The sequence below is a fragment of the Parasteatoda tepidariorum genome, chromosome 5, assembly GCF_982258835.1.
Source record: "Parasteatoda tepidariorum strain Cologne lab strain chromosome 5, Ptep-v5.0, whole genome shotgun sequence".
NCBI lineage: Eukaryota > Metazoa > Arthropoda > Arachnida > Araneae > Theridiidae > Parasteatoda > Parasteatoda tepidariorum.
In genome coordinates this window covers 102,145,065-102,162,510 of record NC_141759.1, presented here as the reverse complement: position 1 = coordinate 102,162,510, position 17,446 = coordinate 102,145,065, and the positions used below count along the sequence as shown (strand labels likewise).

Below are 17,446 nucleotides of genomic sequence, written 5' to 3'. Positions count from 1 at the left end.
CATGCCTGTTACCCAGAACCAAAAATTCCCCCCATAATCAAAATGTTAACTTCAGACTCTTGTCACATGAAATAACGCTTTTTTTATGAATAACATGCTATTCTCCTGTAAGTTTGCAACTGACTGAAGTTAAGCTTATCTTTAGCCAGCACCCTCTCTGTCAATAACAATAAGTCAAAATGGAGCAAATTACAGTGTTATAAAAATAAAACTCATTTTCTTAATGTTTAAAAAGTTACTCCAACGCTGTTTTATCTGGGCTCATAAAAATGTGCAAAAATTAGGAATTAATTGTTGATTTTTATCTAAATGGAAAAATCTCGTCAAGTTAGGGATTTTCAAAAATGTCTGTTGGAGACGGACCAATTAAAATGTGCAGAGACAAGTAATATCTTTCATTTACTCACCCTTTGGACCAGTGACTAAATTTTCCCCTGATTATATATTTTTCTCTCTGTTAGAAAGAAGCTGGCAGTTTTCCTGACAAAGACAACTTCCTGAAAGCAGTCCAGAAATGTCAATCATACCTCAATAAAGTTTGCATACGAGGTCAAAGAGGAATCAACATTAGAAATTTCTTCAAAATTCCTGAAAATGGTAAATAATTTTTTCATTTATTTGGGTTATTTGAAATTCGGCTTGTCTGAAACTCTACCAGTATTTGAAAAACAATATTTACCATTTATTTTTCAGTCTAGCTTTCATCCAGTCATTTTATAATCTGACACAACATACACTCCGGCCAAGCACCTAGCTTTGTTTTTCAGAGCTCTATCTTTTAACAGCCATGACAGGAATGCCACTCAATTTTTGGCCCGGTCAAATGTCAAAAACAGCACCCGAGCTGCTATGATTCTCTCTGAACTTCCACACCCTAACTAGCTAAAAGACTTTCAGTTACAGCAGATTTAACATATACACGCCAGTATATATGTTGAAACTGTGCGTTTGTATATACACCAGTTGTTTGATCAACTACCAGGATCAAACCCCTGGCTTTCTGCTAGAGAAGTGAGCAATGGCTTAACCGACTGCCGACTATTGTCGGAGTCTCATTTGCTACTGGAATGTCATTTGCTAGTCCTATACTTGTTTGTCTTGCATACAAAGTTTCTGTTGCAACAGTTATAGTTGTATCTTTAAAATGAAATGAGGAAATGTATCTTCATATCTCTCCATTGATTAATTAATTATTGTCATTATTACTTACTTAATTAATAATAACAGCCCATTTCATTATTTATTACTTGATATACATATGTTTATTTACATTGCATATTTTTCCATCATAGAGTGTTTCAAAATCACTGGGAATTTAATAATATATAGAAATACCAGGTTACTCGTTTTTTATTTTATTTATTTACTTTTTAATTTTCCGAATATCAAATTTGTTTCCTAGATTTCCTTGTGCAAAATAAAAATCAGACCATCCAGAATAACTTTTGATTTAATGATCGGATCTTCACGATTTAGGACCCACTCTTAATGGTTCAAAAGGGTAAGCTGGCATATGCTAATTAATTAATGCAGACGATATTTTAAATTACAGAATCAGACACAAAAACTTACTTTTTCTGAACAAACATGCCTTTTTTTCAACGGATTTGGATTTCTGACCCCAAAATATTCAAAAGGTTCTCGAGGTATGGCAAAACACGCAATAAGTAAACTTAACATTAAGAGGTTCAACCTTTGGATCGCTCTCCTGACCAAATTATGGTGTCCCTATTTCCCAGATTGCTGCTGTCCCCGAAACTTTGAAGATTAAGAATCCAACTATGTAAAAAAAAAAATTATGTTTATTTGTAGAAAGTGCCGACTGGGTGGCCGTGTGGTTAGCATGCCTGACTGCGGAGCTGGTGGTTGCGGGTTTGAAACCTGCTTAGGGCATGGATGCTTCTTTCTCTCTCTCTCTCTGTTCTATGTCCTTTCTCCTTTGTGTGCGTGAATGTGTCCCGCCCTATAAACGTGTGTTCTGGCATTCCTGGCCATTGGGACAATGCATCCCAAGTGTCTGCCATAAGCTAATTCAATGCAAAAATTAAATTTTAATGAATATTTATTTTATTTAATAAAAATTTTGAACTGTAAGGTATACAATTTTTTGTGTCATTTTAAGGAATATAATTTTACATGATAAATTTGAACAAAGTCAGTAGAATAGTTACTGATAAATTAAAATTTAAGAAGAAAAAAGACAACTTTTTAAAATTCGATTTCTTAGGAACTATTCAACTGATTTTATTCAAATTTTGCCATTTAAAATAATGCTCGTTAAGAGATGTTAGAAATTCTGTACCTTACAATTCAAAACTTTTTCGCCTTCAGTAAATAAAATAATAAATATTTACAGAAAGTTATTTTTTACATGGAATTATCTTTGGAAAAATGAATTTTATAATTGGGTGGAAAAATTTTCAAAGTTCTTCAGATATAGTTAAATACGCAAAATAAAAAGTAAAATTTACATTAAGGGGGTCCAAACTTAGGGGCGCTCTCCTTATCAAACAATGGGGACCCTAATTCCCAGATTGCTGTTACCCCACATATTTTGGGGGTCAGAAATCCAAATCCATTGAAAAAAGGGTATGTTTATTCAGAGAAAGTACATTACTGTGTCTGAATTTGTTGCTAAAAATGATGTCTGCATTAATTAATTAGCATACTCGAGGTTATCATACCCTCAAACCATTAAGAATTAGTCCTAGAATGTGAAGTTCCGATCATTAGATCATAAATTATTCAGGGTGGTTCCTTTTTTTTAAAATTCCACACTGTTGATATACAAGACACACAGAATTCAAATGCTAAACTAATCATAATGCTGTCTAAAAGTTTAATATATTTCTTTCCAGTGGAATTCTCAGACAGTGATAGTGAGTGTAAAGATGATGATGTTATTATAGAGGAGCATGTTTATCTTGATTTAGATACATCTTCGGAGGAAGATTCTGCAAAAGACTATTTGAATATGTGAGTTCATCCAATTTTATTTCTTTAGATGAAACCATCATAGATTATATAAATTATAATTATTGCATAATGGTTGAATAAATTTGCTGAAATGGAAATGCACATCTTGACAAAAATCAAATGATTGCATGCATTTTTACTAAATAGAAAGGAAATGTGAGCAATTCCATGATACAAAAAACATGACTAACAGCATTTCTGCATAAATTTTTTTTTAGTAATTATTTTAGATGTAAAATTAACATTTTTATTTCTTAAGTATTTTGTTATAATAAAAAAAATTTTGTTTCAGTTTTAATATAGCCTGTATTTGTAACATCAGACATACAAAAATTGTATCATCAGTCAAAAGAACTTTTTCTCTGTTAGCCATTTTCTATGTATCATTTCATGTGTAGCACTATTGTCTGGTTAATGTGGAGTTTTTTTTTTTAAAAATTTTTCTTGAAAAAATATAATCCCATTATTGGTTATAAAAGATGTAGAATTTCAAAATAAAAATATGTTTTGCTACATTTCTTTTCTATGTAACATCAGTCTCATTTTTTATTTTTATCAAACATCAGTCAAACATATTTTTTTCCCCTTTTTTCTTTTATCCGTAATAATTGGCTATTTAGAAACATCCCATTAAAAAAAAAAATTTAAAAAAAAAAGAAATTAATATTTATCATTATAAAGAGCTTTAAAAAATAAAAACTATCAAAATGTAATATCGGTCACCATGGAATTGTATTAAATTTTATCTCATATTTGTTTAAAAACAGATTTCTTTTACTTTAAAAGCTCACATAATAAACATACAGTTTCTACATAACTACAATTTGGAAAAATGTCATCTAATTATTTCACTCGTGAAAAGTCAGTATACTCATTTAAGTAATAATTTCAAATTTGTGATACAAACACTGCACAAAGAAAACGGGGAACCTTATAAGAAAAAGAAGAAACAAGTCATTAAAACATGTTTTTTTAATGGGTCTAATAAAAGAATTGTTCCTGGCTTTCTATACATTCGTAAAAGTGTTTAAATTTTCCACAAAATTTAAAAAGTAATAAATTTAAAATGTAACTAAATGAAGAAGAAAGGTGTCACAAGAAATAAGTAAAAAAAAATCATAATAAAATTAGTTACAGAATGCTTAATTGTTTTTGAACTCAAATGATATTTTTTAAATGTAACGATAAAGATATTTAAATTTTTCTAACTTGTAAAATTTATTTTTTTTAAAAATAAATTTGTTATACTTTTATAAACTGTGTAATATTTTCATTAATTTATTTATTTTTAAATTTAAAATTACCTTCAATTTAATTTGTTTTTTAAAGAATATGAATCCTGTCATGTGATTATTAAAAAATATGCAACTTATTGTTATTTTTAGGAAACCCAAAGAATGTGCTGAGTACATATTGCAAGGCAAACTAGATGTAAGTCTCATACTACCTAATTTATTTCAAAAATAAAAATTTTTAGTATTTCACTATTTTTATAAACTGTTTTATTTCTAATATCTTCCTTGAAAAAAAGAAATTCGATATTCCTGTGTTAATAATACTTTTCTGTTATTTTTATTATGTTATTCTGAGTTAAAGCTTGTCTCATTAATTCAATTTACAGAAAATTCGTGTTATCCTCAATCATCATTTTCCAGAGCCCTCAAAAAACTTTATTCAGTGCATTTCTGACAAATCTTGTATTGTACAATACACACACAAAGAAAAAGAGAAAACACTGTATAAATTTTGATCTAATGATTGAATTATCACATACTTGTTGTGATGTCATAATAGGCATTACATATTTCTTAGCTTTTAAAATTTCTTTGATTTCCTAAATTCATTTTTTTAAAAATCATTCTTAATCAAATTTTAATAGACTTAAACCAATTATTTAACTTTTACACCCCTTTATATTTATATATGATGAATTAACCTAGTGTTTTGAAAACACATATGTAATTGATTTAATTCTTTTATGATTATTGATAAAAAAAATAACTGAGGGAAAAAAAACTGGTACCAGACTCTAGCATTTGAATAAAACTTGTAAATTAATCTTGTTTAACTTATTGAACTATCTAACTCTAATATTTACTGGTATTTAGACATTACTCCCATAATTAAAATGCTCTTTATTAAAATGTACTTTGTTAATGGCCTACACATGGTAAGCATTAATCTTAAGACAAAAAGACAGAGAATAATACAATTTTAGGCTGAAAGCTGAAGGAAAAAACCTATTCATAATTGACAATAGCAATATGTAGCCATTGTAAATAAAGTTCTAGCTTCTATATTATAATAATTCTATTGTAACATGGTTAAAGTTTTTGAAAAATACTCTTTACTTAAAAAATTTTGTTTCCAATTTTGTCTTTCTCGATATCATATTTGTTGTTCAATTTTTTACAAAAGTTTCAGTTCAAATATTTATAGTTTTTTATTACTATGATTTCTGTGTAAATTAGTTTCAGTTTTTAATTACCATATTAGATTGTTAATGTATGACTAATATGACTGATTCTTAATAAGCCATGTTTTCTTGAAACTTCCTATTTTCTTGCAAAATATTGATTTAATGTACTTGAATGTTATAAAACCTGCATGATAAACCTTTGCCTGATAAAATTTTGTCTTTTGCATAATTTAATACTTGACACATTTTTTGTATATATATATATATATATATATATATATATATATATATATATATATATATATATATATATATATATATATATATATATATATATATATATATATATATATATATATATTGATGTGTGAAATTGTTATTTGATGAAATAACTATTGACAACTCAGTTAAGTATGTAAAATTATTGAATTCTACAATTTAACTAGATATTCTATAGGATAATGAATACTTAACCGTGAAATTAAGAAATGCGGCACTAGAAAGTTCTTTGATCTGATTCTAGCCACATTAATCAGTTTTTAACCCCTTATAGCTACTTTGTTAAATCGTGTGTGTACGCTTTATTCCATTGCTTTTAGACGTTGTTATTATAATGAGCAATAATAAATTATACCATCTGCAATAGGGATAAAATCTATTTTTGGCAAGATTTTAGCTATATAGGATTCATTAATTTATCAAATAACTTTGAAATTTTTTATTTTTCAACTTTAACAGTTTATCATTAGTTAATTCATAGAATTACCAGGTAAAGTATGAAAATCTATTATATACTTTAACTGACTTGTCTAGTTATTTCATGAAATACCTAAATATGCTGTTAAATAACTGAATTATACACTTTAATGGTAATATATATGTTACCGTTAAAGTATGAAATTCGTTATTTTATAGAATACCTAGTTAATCCATGAAATAACTGATCGTGTCCGTTAAAGTGTAAAACTCTCTTGTATTTCACGGTTTAACTAGTTATTTCATAGAATAACGATCTGCAGCCCGTTAAAGTTTAAAATAATCTATATCATAATCATATATCTCGCACGACAGATACATTTATCTTCCACCCCTACTGCATTTATGAACTATTCAATAAAAAATGTTTTTGTTTTAGAAATAATGTTCTTTGTAATTCCAAGTGTCATTTTAGTAATCCTTGTTGTGACAAATGATTTTCTCGTACGTTTCCATAAATACCATTTATACGCTGCATAAATTAGATAAATTGCTTCTTATTCATTCTAATTGTCTATCATTAGTTTATTTATAGAATACCTAGTTATTTCATTTTAGATCATATGTTTATTTTACACTTTAACTGTCCCTCATTAGTTAATTTATAGAATACCTAGTTATTTCATAGAATAACTAGTTAAAGTGTCAAATTAATAACATATTACACACTTTAACGGACACGGTCAGTTATTTCATGGAATAACTAGGTATTATATGAAATAGCTGCATCATATACTTTAACGGTAACATATATATAGAGAGAGAAAGAGCATAATAAATAAATTACAAAAACGAAGAAAATTAAAAACAATAAGTTTTATTTACTGCGCATAAACTGCAAGTAAATAAAACTCATAAAATAAGTTCAAACTGTAGAAAAAACATGGAGAAAATAACAGTAAAATGAAAAAGGAAAAATAATAATTTTAAAAAAAATCTGAAAAAAAGCAGTAAAAAAAATTTATAAAAATCCGGAAAATAAAGAGATATAATCTTTTTATCAGCTACAACGATTATATCCTACTTGATATATTTTGCTTTGGCTATATTGATACAATATTAGATAGTACTCCTTTTTGCGGATATAATCGTGTGAGCTGATGCAAAATAATATCTTTTATTTTCCGGATTTTTATAATTTTTTTTTCTTTTTCCCTTTTTTCATTGTAATTTTTTCCATGTTTTCTCTACATATTGAACTTTTATATATAATATATATATATAGATACACATATATGATGAAATATTGCCTTTGTATAGAAAAAATGTCATTCGGAACCTTTTTTTAGAATTTTCACGGAAAGGAATTTTGTCTTATTGATATTTTGTAGATTACAACAGTTAAGGAATGTTATGAACCTTTAAAAGGACATTCTCATTTTATGCCTTTATTTATCCCTTAGGAACGCCTTCTTTCAATTTATAGAGAAGAAATACCTAGTGAGTCTCATAAAAATTTCCTTAATAAGTCTCCAAAAGATAGGCTTCGTTATGTCCCCAGCTTTGGACCTTTTCACAAAGACAATAATATGGTAAGTATTGATAAGTTTTTAATTGACAATTCTCCTACTTGACTCTATAAACTGGAGCCATCTCACATAGTTTCTCTTCTTTCTCTATTGAAGTCTATCAGGTGCACAATACTTCCATTAAGTCACGTTTAATGTTTTTAATGTACAATGCCCTAGAAAGAAAGAAAAGCGAATCAACCTGAATAACTTTTGACATAATGATTAAATTTCCAAGTACTGGAACTTAAACTTAATAGTGACCTCAAATGTGCTAAATATTTTGCGTGGATCATATTTTATAAAATCAGACACAAAAACCTATTGTTTTGGAATTAACGTACCTTTTATTTAACTGTTTTAGGTTTCTGATCCCCAAAAAAGCAGGGGTCGCCACAATTAGTTTGATCAGAACAGCGGCCGAAAGTGTTGAACCCTTAAAGTTATTTATGCATTTTGTATATTTCATAATGCCCATTATGATTGAACAATAATAGTAATTGGATGTGTACTTTCCTTAATGAAAGAATATAAATCAATTCATTCAAAAATTATCTAGAATTTTCCACCCTCTGAAATTGAACCGAAAAATCTCTCGATTTTTTTATGATGGCTAATATAATCAAGAAAAGAGTTCTTTGTCAGAAACTAGTTATTTTATCATTTCGTGTAAAGTTTTTGAAAATTATTTTGCATTTTTTTATTGTATATAGTGCTTAAAAATACAAGGTCCGGCTATTAATTTCCAGGACTCATAGAATAACTCAGAAGAAAATAAAATTAAACGCATAGCCATGTAATATTATTCGAAGTAATCCCCATCAGCCGTAATGCACGTCTGTGCTCGGCTGTACAAATTTCGGAAAGAAGTTTTAAAGTCCTCTTTCGGAATGCTCTTTAATAGTGACGTTACAGTCTTCTTGATGGCTTCGACATCTTGAATTCTTGTCCCCTTCAGCGAATTTTTCAGCTTAGGAAACAGTCTGCTGGTGCTAGGTCTGGAGAGTATGGTGGATGAATCTTAACGACACCATGCTGCTGGGTTAAGAATAGCCGCACAGGCAGAGCAATGTGTGGAAGCGAACTTTTTCAATTGCTTCGGGCGTGCGTAACGACTGCGGCCAACCTGTGTGTGGATCATCTTCCACGCTTTTGCGCAGTCCCGAAAGCTTTTAAACCATTCAAAAGTTCTTGAGCGACATAATGCTTCCTCGCCGTAAACTTGTTTTAACAATTTGTAGGTTTCCGCAGCTGTCTTGCCCAATTTGAAGCAACATTTAATGTTTATTCTTGCTCCATTTTCACTTCGACAACAGGAATTTAAGAGCTACGTTTTAATGCGCCTTTCTACGAGAACCACTTACTTCAGCATGGTGCCGATTGCACTGCACATACGCAAGAAAGCACTCTTCAATATGCAATCATTAGCGCCATCTTCCGGCTTTTCGTTCTCCTACAGTTACGTCAGTCCTGGAAATTAATAGCCGGACCTTGTATATTTTGAATGCTTTAAAGATACTTATTATTTGTTGAGAGATTTGGCTATACACCCTGATTATTCTACTAAGAATTATTTATTAACCAAAAATTCATGATTATAGTTTTTTTTTCTTTGTATAAGACTTGTTTTGGCCTTTGCTAATGGTGGAGGTCTGTTATACAGTAAAATCTATTATCTGAATTTACGGAAGTCCCACCCATTCTGGGTGCAAGACTTTCCACTCCTTCAAGTCATTAAGATTAAATTAAATGAGCAATGCCCTGTTACAGAATCACGGTGATATTGTTACAGAGTTCTTGCAGAAAGATTTTTCTTTTGAAAAGTGAAAATATTTTGTCTTTATTTCTGCAGAAATTTACACGTAACATTTGAACATTTAGATAATCACTTTTTGAAACCCTCAATTTACTCTGATGGTACAGTACAGAACCCGTTATCCGGAAATCAGAAAACCGGAAAACCAAAAAACCGGAACGAAAATCGATAAATTTTCCCACCATTATAAAAAAAAAAAATTTTTTTCCTTATAAAATTTTAGGATTTTTCGTTCTTTTTTGAAAGATGTTTACCATACCATCATTTTGGAAATAATTATTAGTGTATTGCTCCATCGTTTTTTCCACTTTTTAAGATCATTTCCAAAAAAAAATTTTTTTTAGTTGTGTTTAACAATGAAAAAACGGCTTTTTGTAGCGATTCAGAAAACCGGAAAAATCAGTTATCCGGAATAGCGATGGTCCCGATCGTTCCGGATAATCGGTTCCCTACTGTATTGTAAATCGATGTAAAGTTTTGATTGTACGATATTATTTATTACAGCAACCTAATCTCGAAACGAAGCGAGCATTTGAATAATCCGATTTGCGTGATTTCGTCGTTTATCTTTTTTGGAGGGTGCAATTACTACTATAGATTTCATGATTTTTAATTACTTTTTTATTGTGATGATTATTTACAAAATCCAAGGAAGGAAATAATTTGTGCACCCCTCCCCCTAACAAAATGCAAGAATATCGCTCAGAATATTAGAATAAAAAATTATTGCATGCTCAATTAAAAAATAAAATATGTAGTTTTTTAGTAAACACAGTGCTTTTGTTACTTTAAAGTAGTAACATATATGTTTGCTGTAAAGTGTTCTCTTCGTTTTACTTTATTTATTTTATTATTACAATTATTGCTATGCTTCTGTATGTTGTTTTTCTTTCATTGCGTATTTTATTTTTTTTGCAGGATAGAATATTCAATTATCTTGAAAATTTATTTGAAACAAATGCAGGGGAGGAACCTTTTAAAAATTCATATATTTATGAAGTATGGATTCCTGAGGTAAAAACTTTTATTACTCTAATTTATTTTTTAAATTATTCAGTGTCTAATTATATTTTTTAATGTTTTGAAGATAAGTATTGCTAATTTGAAATTTCAATTAAAGTTGATGTTGTTTTAATAATAATCCACAGCATAAGAGTCTTAATTAAATAGTCCTTGTTTATTTTATTTTTTTAATATCTTGAGAATAAGCATTGTTTCTAAAGAGCTTCTGTTAAAATTAATTTTTTTAAGTAACAGTCAATTATGTTATTCTTTAGATGAAATTATTAATTTTTTAAAATTTTGAAAATAGGCATTGCTAAAAGCAAATTTCTGTTTAAATTAATGTTATTTTAATGACATTTCATAGTTTGCCCCCTTATTCCACTGAATTGTACTCCTCGATTCACATTTTTTGTACCCCTTCAATCTTTATATGAATTCTGGCGGTTTCTGTAATACGACTGTAACATTAGATCCAGTGGTTGGAAGTAGCACACTGTAAGTAGTACTAGCAAGTAGTAGAAACTACTGTAATTGCTACTTTTTTTGTATTTAGCAGTGTAGTATTTACTACTTCTTTAAAATAATTTTTTAGCTCACATTCTGATGTTAGAAAACAACATTATGATTCCTGTGTTTCTGATGAATCAGGAAACATACTTTTTAAAAAAAGAAAAACAATCGAGGAGAAACCAGTACCTTGATCGAATTTTGTTTTCGTACCTTAGAGTCCTTAATTAAATTATTCTTTTTTTTTTTTTTTTTTGGAATAAGCATTGCTAGTAGCAAATTTATGTTCAAATCAATGTTGTTTCAATAACATTCCATAGTATACTCTCTTGATCAACATTTTAAAAAATAATTTCAAATTTTTCTTTTATAAAAATGGTAACTTCTAGTTAAAATCTTTTTTCCCCCTCTAGTTGGACTATAATGAACAGCATATTTATTCTCTATAAGAAAATCGTCTTTCTTTTCCATTGAATTAAAGATTTAAAAAAATTCCAAACCACCCAATTCAATTCCCAAAGACTTTCTGGTATTTTCTTTCGTTTTTTTGTACAAAAAATAGTTTGTATTTTAAATTTTTAGAGGAGTTTTTTTATAGAACCATTTATTATATTTTTGAAAGGTTTTCAAAATTGTTTTATTCACTTCTATATGTTCCATAACACAATTATGTTTACCAAAGACTTTATTTCCCGCTTTTTGTGGAACTATTTATCTTATTTCCCAAAGATTTGGTAAAAAGTTTTCTTCGTTCATACTTTAATAAAAATCATTGCCATTGTTTTGTAAAATCTGTAAAATTTTTGTCTTCATAAGCTTTAAAAATTATGCATTTTCTTGTCTAAACAATTAAAAATGTTTGTTTTCTCAAATTTTGAATGATGCATACAGTTACAGTCATGGATTGCATTTCTTATTGAAATGAAATTTATGGGTGAGAGTTAAACAAAAATATGAATAGAACAGAAATCCTGTTGAAAACTGTTTATAAATAGGCAGTAAAGTTATGGAATGCCTATCATTATTCTATATCCATGTTAATCATTTAATAAGGCATAATTATCTTCAATAGATGTATGAGAAGTGCTTAATATTTTGAAATCAACTTTACAGCAAAGTAATATTGAAAAGTAAAAACTTTTAAACCCTACGGAATTTTTAATTTCAAATTTGTCTAATCCGGTAAATACAGTCAGACTTCTATTGAACGAACTTCCATTTTGCGAGAAGAAATTTTTTTTTAGAGAAACCAAGAACATTTTAGAAATTTCTTCATAAAATGACTTCCAAATCGCGAAGTAAATTTTCTATTTATCGAACTTTTCATTGCGTTCCTCTTTCCCTATTTCCCAAAATATTTCAGAACATTTCAAACTTGTTAATGCATTCTATAAGGAACATTTATTTTCGAAGCCACTTAAATTTTAGAGAAAGCAGTAAAATTCCTTTCCCTCTTTCTTTGCATTTCAATCTAAAACCTCAGACAAAACTGATTTTTTTTCAGCATCAATTAAACTTAAGAAAGCATGTAGTAATGTATATTTAAAATTAGTTTCATATTAAATATATCTATAATTTTATACCTACATTTATCTTTTTTTTAGTTGAAAATGTATGTAGCCTGATAGTGTAACACTGGATAATGTTTGTGCTCTATTCTTGCTTTCCATGCAGAATTCTTTTATGGTTAAGATTTATAAAATAAATAGTAGATACTAATTTACAAGATAATGGCTTATCAATTGCTATTTTAATTACGTGTAGGGTTTATGAATTTAAAACCTGTTTTGTGTTGTTAAGTGTTTCAAAAGGTGATTTTCTATTTAACGTATTTTCCATATAACGAACTTATTATCGGGATTTAGCGACTTTGTTAAATAGAGGTTTGAGTGTACATTAATATTTTAAAACCCTTCTCTTAATTACAAACGGCAGCTTACGTCTAAGTGTATTTGTGAAATTTGTATTTTAAATTTTTTTCCCAATAAGTGTATATGTTCTGGTTTGTAAAATCAAATTTTCTCAGTACAAATGTGATCTTAATACATGGTGGGCAAGTGAAAAAATAAAAACTAATTTTTTTAAAATCTTTTACAGGCATTAATAAATGCCCTGTCAGTTGTGAAAAATATGAATTTGGAAGACGCAGAAACTATATTTTATAGCATCCAGGTAGACGACAAAGCGCGAGCGGATAATGACAGATTAGAAAGTGTGTGACGTCCCTCTCCCCCATCAAGGGTGCTTTCTTCTGAGGATTTTTATTCTTATTAACCCTTGTAACAACCATTTACAAGTGTTTCTTTTTCTTTTTTTTTTGTTCTTTTTACTTATGTGTCATTCAGTGTTTTGAGTGTCTCTCACATGTTTGTAAATTGTTCCATTCACATATTAGTGTAACTTGTGGTGACTAATTTTAGCTAGCATTTTTTTTTTTTTTTTCATCATTGGACGTTTACATCACAATCCATTACAGGGTGCCCGAAAAATAAGGGAAAATGTCTCGAGAAATTTGCGTCCGATCAAAAATCTAAAACGTGCAAGTTAAATATTTTCAAAAAGATGAATTTAATTCCACTTGCCACCCTCCTCAGTAGTAGAAATTAAAAAAATTCTGTAACTATTACTTGTCTGCATATTTTCACTGGTTCATTTACAAGTTTCTATTGGGTTTTGTTTTGTTTTTTAAAAAAAAATTAAAATACAAAGAATATGTATTATACACGGTTATCCTGAAATATACTATCCTGCGGGGGGGGGGGGAAAGAAAGTCAAAAATCCAAAACATATGTTCCTTTTATATTCTTTGCTAGTCCTCTGACAATATTTTTTGTCATGGACCTAATCAAATTTTTTTAACTAAGGGACCAATGTTGTTTTCTAGCCCTGCTACTTAACCTCTTAAATTGGGATAAGGGCAATTTTAAATGGGAATCCCTATTTATTTTTTTATTGCAGTTTTGGATTCCTCAGAAAAAATAATAAACAATTTGTCCTACAGGTATTTGCATTTGAATTCACGGATAGCTCTATAATCACCAAATGAATATGTGTTAGTGTTGTTTAAAATTGAGGGTAAATTGATTGTTTAAAATTAAAAAATTTTGAAATGCATGTCCATACCTGCCAAGTCTTGTGTTTTTTAATGAAGACTTCTGTATTTTACAACTATTTCCTGTTTGCCTGTATATTCTCAGTTTTCTCCGTATTTGTTAAAGAAGGTTTTTTTTATTTTAAAAAAACGAATTTTGGCGATAAAATAACCGCAAATGGCAAAAATACTTCTCTTATGTGGCAATTAGTGCTGCAGTATGCTGAGTGTTTATAGTTTAAGTAATTATAAATAATTGTTTAAAAAAATCTTCTTTAGATTAAGATTTACATAAATACTTTTTACTTCGCTAAATATAAGTGCTTGCATTATTTTAAATTTTGACTTACATAATTATGCATGATGTATCAAAACTTTACGCGTAGCCCAAAAAATGTCGTTAGTAAAATCTCCTTTATTTTATTTCTCCAATGATGGCAGGTATGCATGTCGTAGTAAAAATATAATAATAACACTAATCTAATGACACCAATGTCAAACCCATTCTACGCTGAGGCAAGGATAACTCACTGGGGAGGTGGTCAAGTTTGGTATTGTTGAATACATCTTTTGGTGTTATTTCACAATTCCCATTCTCTCTCTCTCTCTCTTTTTTTTTTTTTTTTTTTTGCATGAATAAATATGTATATTTCTGAGATATTTGTCTGGTTTTATACTTTTTGGACACCCTGTATGTCATTTTTTAAAGGAGTAGAATTTGATTGCTTGGATATATTTTTTAACATCATCATCTCTTAGCTTGAGTTATTTCATTGCGAAAGTCTATTTCGCAGTATTATTTCATGTTTGGTATAGAGTTTTACAGCTTTGTTAATGAGATTTGTAATACTTTGCTCTAAGTTTATCATTGTTTGCTTTTGTGTCTATTTTTTTAAAAAAAAAAAACATACTGTGCATCATTTTGTTTATGTTTGACAATTACATTATTTGTATATACCCAAATCATTTAAGAACTTTTATTGATATAAAAACATTGAGAAATCATCTTTTAAATGCTGTTTATATGTGCGTATTTTATAGTGTTCATGCATAAAATTTTAAATACTCTTTATAGTATAATTCAATGGGAATTGAATTTATGTTGTTTCTTTTAATAAGGTTTTGAAGTTAAGTGAATAAAAAAAAAATTTCAATTTAATATAACAGAGGATATGAGGTGAGCTCATATGCTATTCATACCATCATATTAACATCATTTATTGATAGATCTATATCATCAACTATATTTCAAGCTATGGAGATATAACTTCTGTTTTTCCACCCTTTATAAACTGCAGTAGATAAGTTTTAGTGCTCTCTGAAGAATTAGAATTCCACAAATATTTTAATTTCCTTATTAGTAATCTAATGTAAGGGGCCATTCAAATATTACATAAGTATATTCATTGTACTTATTTTCAAATATTCTCGTGTCCCCTTGTTAGCAAAAATAAGCAGTTCACTAACTGCCATCCCATTCTTTAATAAGACAGGATGCATAGCGTTTTTAAAAAGTGCTTAAAGGTGCTTATTTTTGTTTTTTAAAAGCCCTTGCAAGTGCTTTTTTCATTGCATATTTTTAAAAAGTGCTTATTGTTCTATTCAACGTTTTCACAATTAATTCCAACCTCGATCTATTTCGGCTTATTGTCAGTCCATAGGGTATGAAAACGCCATCGTTTTACATAATTAAAAATTTCATGGTTTTTGACAATCGTTAAAAACAATGCCATTTTTTTTTTTCATATGCCAGTTGAAACAAGATAAAACCGTCAATTGCGCTCCCGTGCCATAGGTCCTGAGTTCGATCCTCGGGCCGGGCAAGATTGACTCAGCCTTTCATTCCTTCAGTGGGTCGATAAATGAGTACCAAGCATGCTTGGGAGCTAAACACTGAGGGTTCCGCTTTTGGCTGACCACCTGACCAGAGCATCTGCTCCTGCACCCCAGAGCCCAAGATCAAGAAAACTGAGATGGGCACAGTAGGCCTTGGCCCTGTATGGGCTGTCGCGCCACTGAGTTTAGTTAAGTTTTGTAGTTTAAAACCGTAAATTGTCAAAAACTTTCCAACCCTGCCTAATTATATTTTTTTAAGTGCTTAAAAATATTTTTTGAGCGCTTGAAAAGTGCTTAAAAGGTGCTTATTTTTTGTTGAATAATTTGGCTACGCACCCTGTAAGAAAGATTACAACATTCTTCCCCTCCTGGTCCCTTGCTCAATTAAATTTTTGAATCTTATTGGTACTTGCCTTTCCATAATTAATATTTTTATCATTGCTAATGCACTGGATTTAAATTGTTTCTTCTGTTTTTGTTTTTAAAAATGTTCTTATGTTGATTACGTACTATTTAATTTTGATTATACATAGATTATTTATATTTTTTTTCCACAACTTCTTATTTATAAAAAAAAAATGCTTTATTTACATATCTACTAAATTCCCTTTGTGCTACTTTCTTTTTAATCACATTTCTGGTTTTGACAATATATGGCAATTAAATACATTTAGAGTTCACATAATTTAAATCACCTGATTTTTTTTGTAATAAAAATAAATTATAAATGTTTACTGAAGTTTGAGATTTTATTTGTAATTCTAATTTACTTTTTATTAAGTTAATTTTATTAATTTTCCTTTAAAAAAATTCTAGAAAAGTATGGAATAATTTTTTTTTTTTGTATGAATCCTGGTGAACTTTTGAAACTATTGGACGACATTTTTTTCTTTTCCTGAATTTTATTCCTAATTTAAAAAATTTTGCTTGCATTTTTTTTTCATTTACTTGTTTTTATTTCACCTTTAAATAAAATTTGTAAATGGAACAGTTTTAATGTCTTAAGTAAGCATTGCTTATGCCTCTCCTCCCTCCTTCTCAGGAAAAATTAGCCAATTACAGATTCCCCCATGCCGTAAAGTGTGTGCGTAATATTTAAATGGCTCCTCAAATCAAAATTTTAAAGTATAAGTTATTTTGGATAGTCCTCTTAACATATCCTTTTTAAAATAAATGGCATTGCTTACAATCTGATACATAATGTTAATTCGAAAAAGTAGTAATTGCTGTCAAACTCCGTTATCTGCTTCTTGGTTCAAATTTTTTCCTGACAACTTTGTTAAAATTAATTTTTCAACATTACACAAGCCATTTTTTTTTTTTTTTAAATTTCCCTTAGATCCTGTTAAATCAAAGTTCATAATAAACTTTTTTGTCTGTATTAGTTCATTTCGAATATTGAAATATAGTTAAAGAATAAAAGATAAAGAAGCTGAAAAAAACCTTCTATTACTATTTTCTGCAGGCAGGATTCAAGTTTGAGATCTTTTTTCTAAGAAGGTACTTTGTTGGCAATTCTTTTACTGTTCATG

General features: G+C 28.8%; 1 protein-coding gene across 2 annotated transcripts in view; it reads left to right on the top strand.

The window, feature by feature from the left end:
- LOC107451375 (uncharacterized) overlaps window positions 1-14,925 on the top strand; it is a 33,556-nt gene extending 18,631 nt beyond the window's left edge. For both annotated transcript variants that reach the window (XM_087164655.1, XM_087164656.1), the window contains 6 exons: window positions 462-597; window positions 2,859-2,976; window positions 4,362-4,407; window positions 7,555-7,683; window positions 10,394-10,489; window positions 13,085-14,925. In XM_087164655.1, coding sequence (XP_087020781.1) covers window positions 462-597; window positions 2,859-2,976; window positions 4,362-4,407; window positions 7,555-7,683; window positions 10,394-10,489; window positions 13,085-13,207 — 648 coding nt within the window. In that variant the 3' untranslated portion in view covers window positions 13,208-14,925. The remainder of the gene's footprint in view (window positions 1-461; window positions 598-2,858; window positions 2,977-4,361; window positions 4,408-7,554; window positions 7,684-10,393; window positions 10,490-13,084) is intronic.
- Window positions 14,926-17,446: the final 2,521 nt, after the last annotated feature.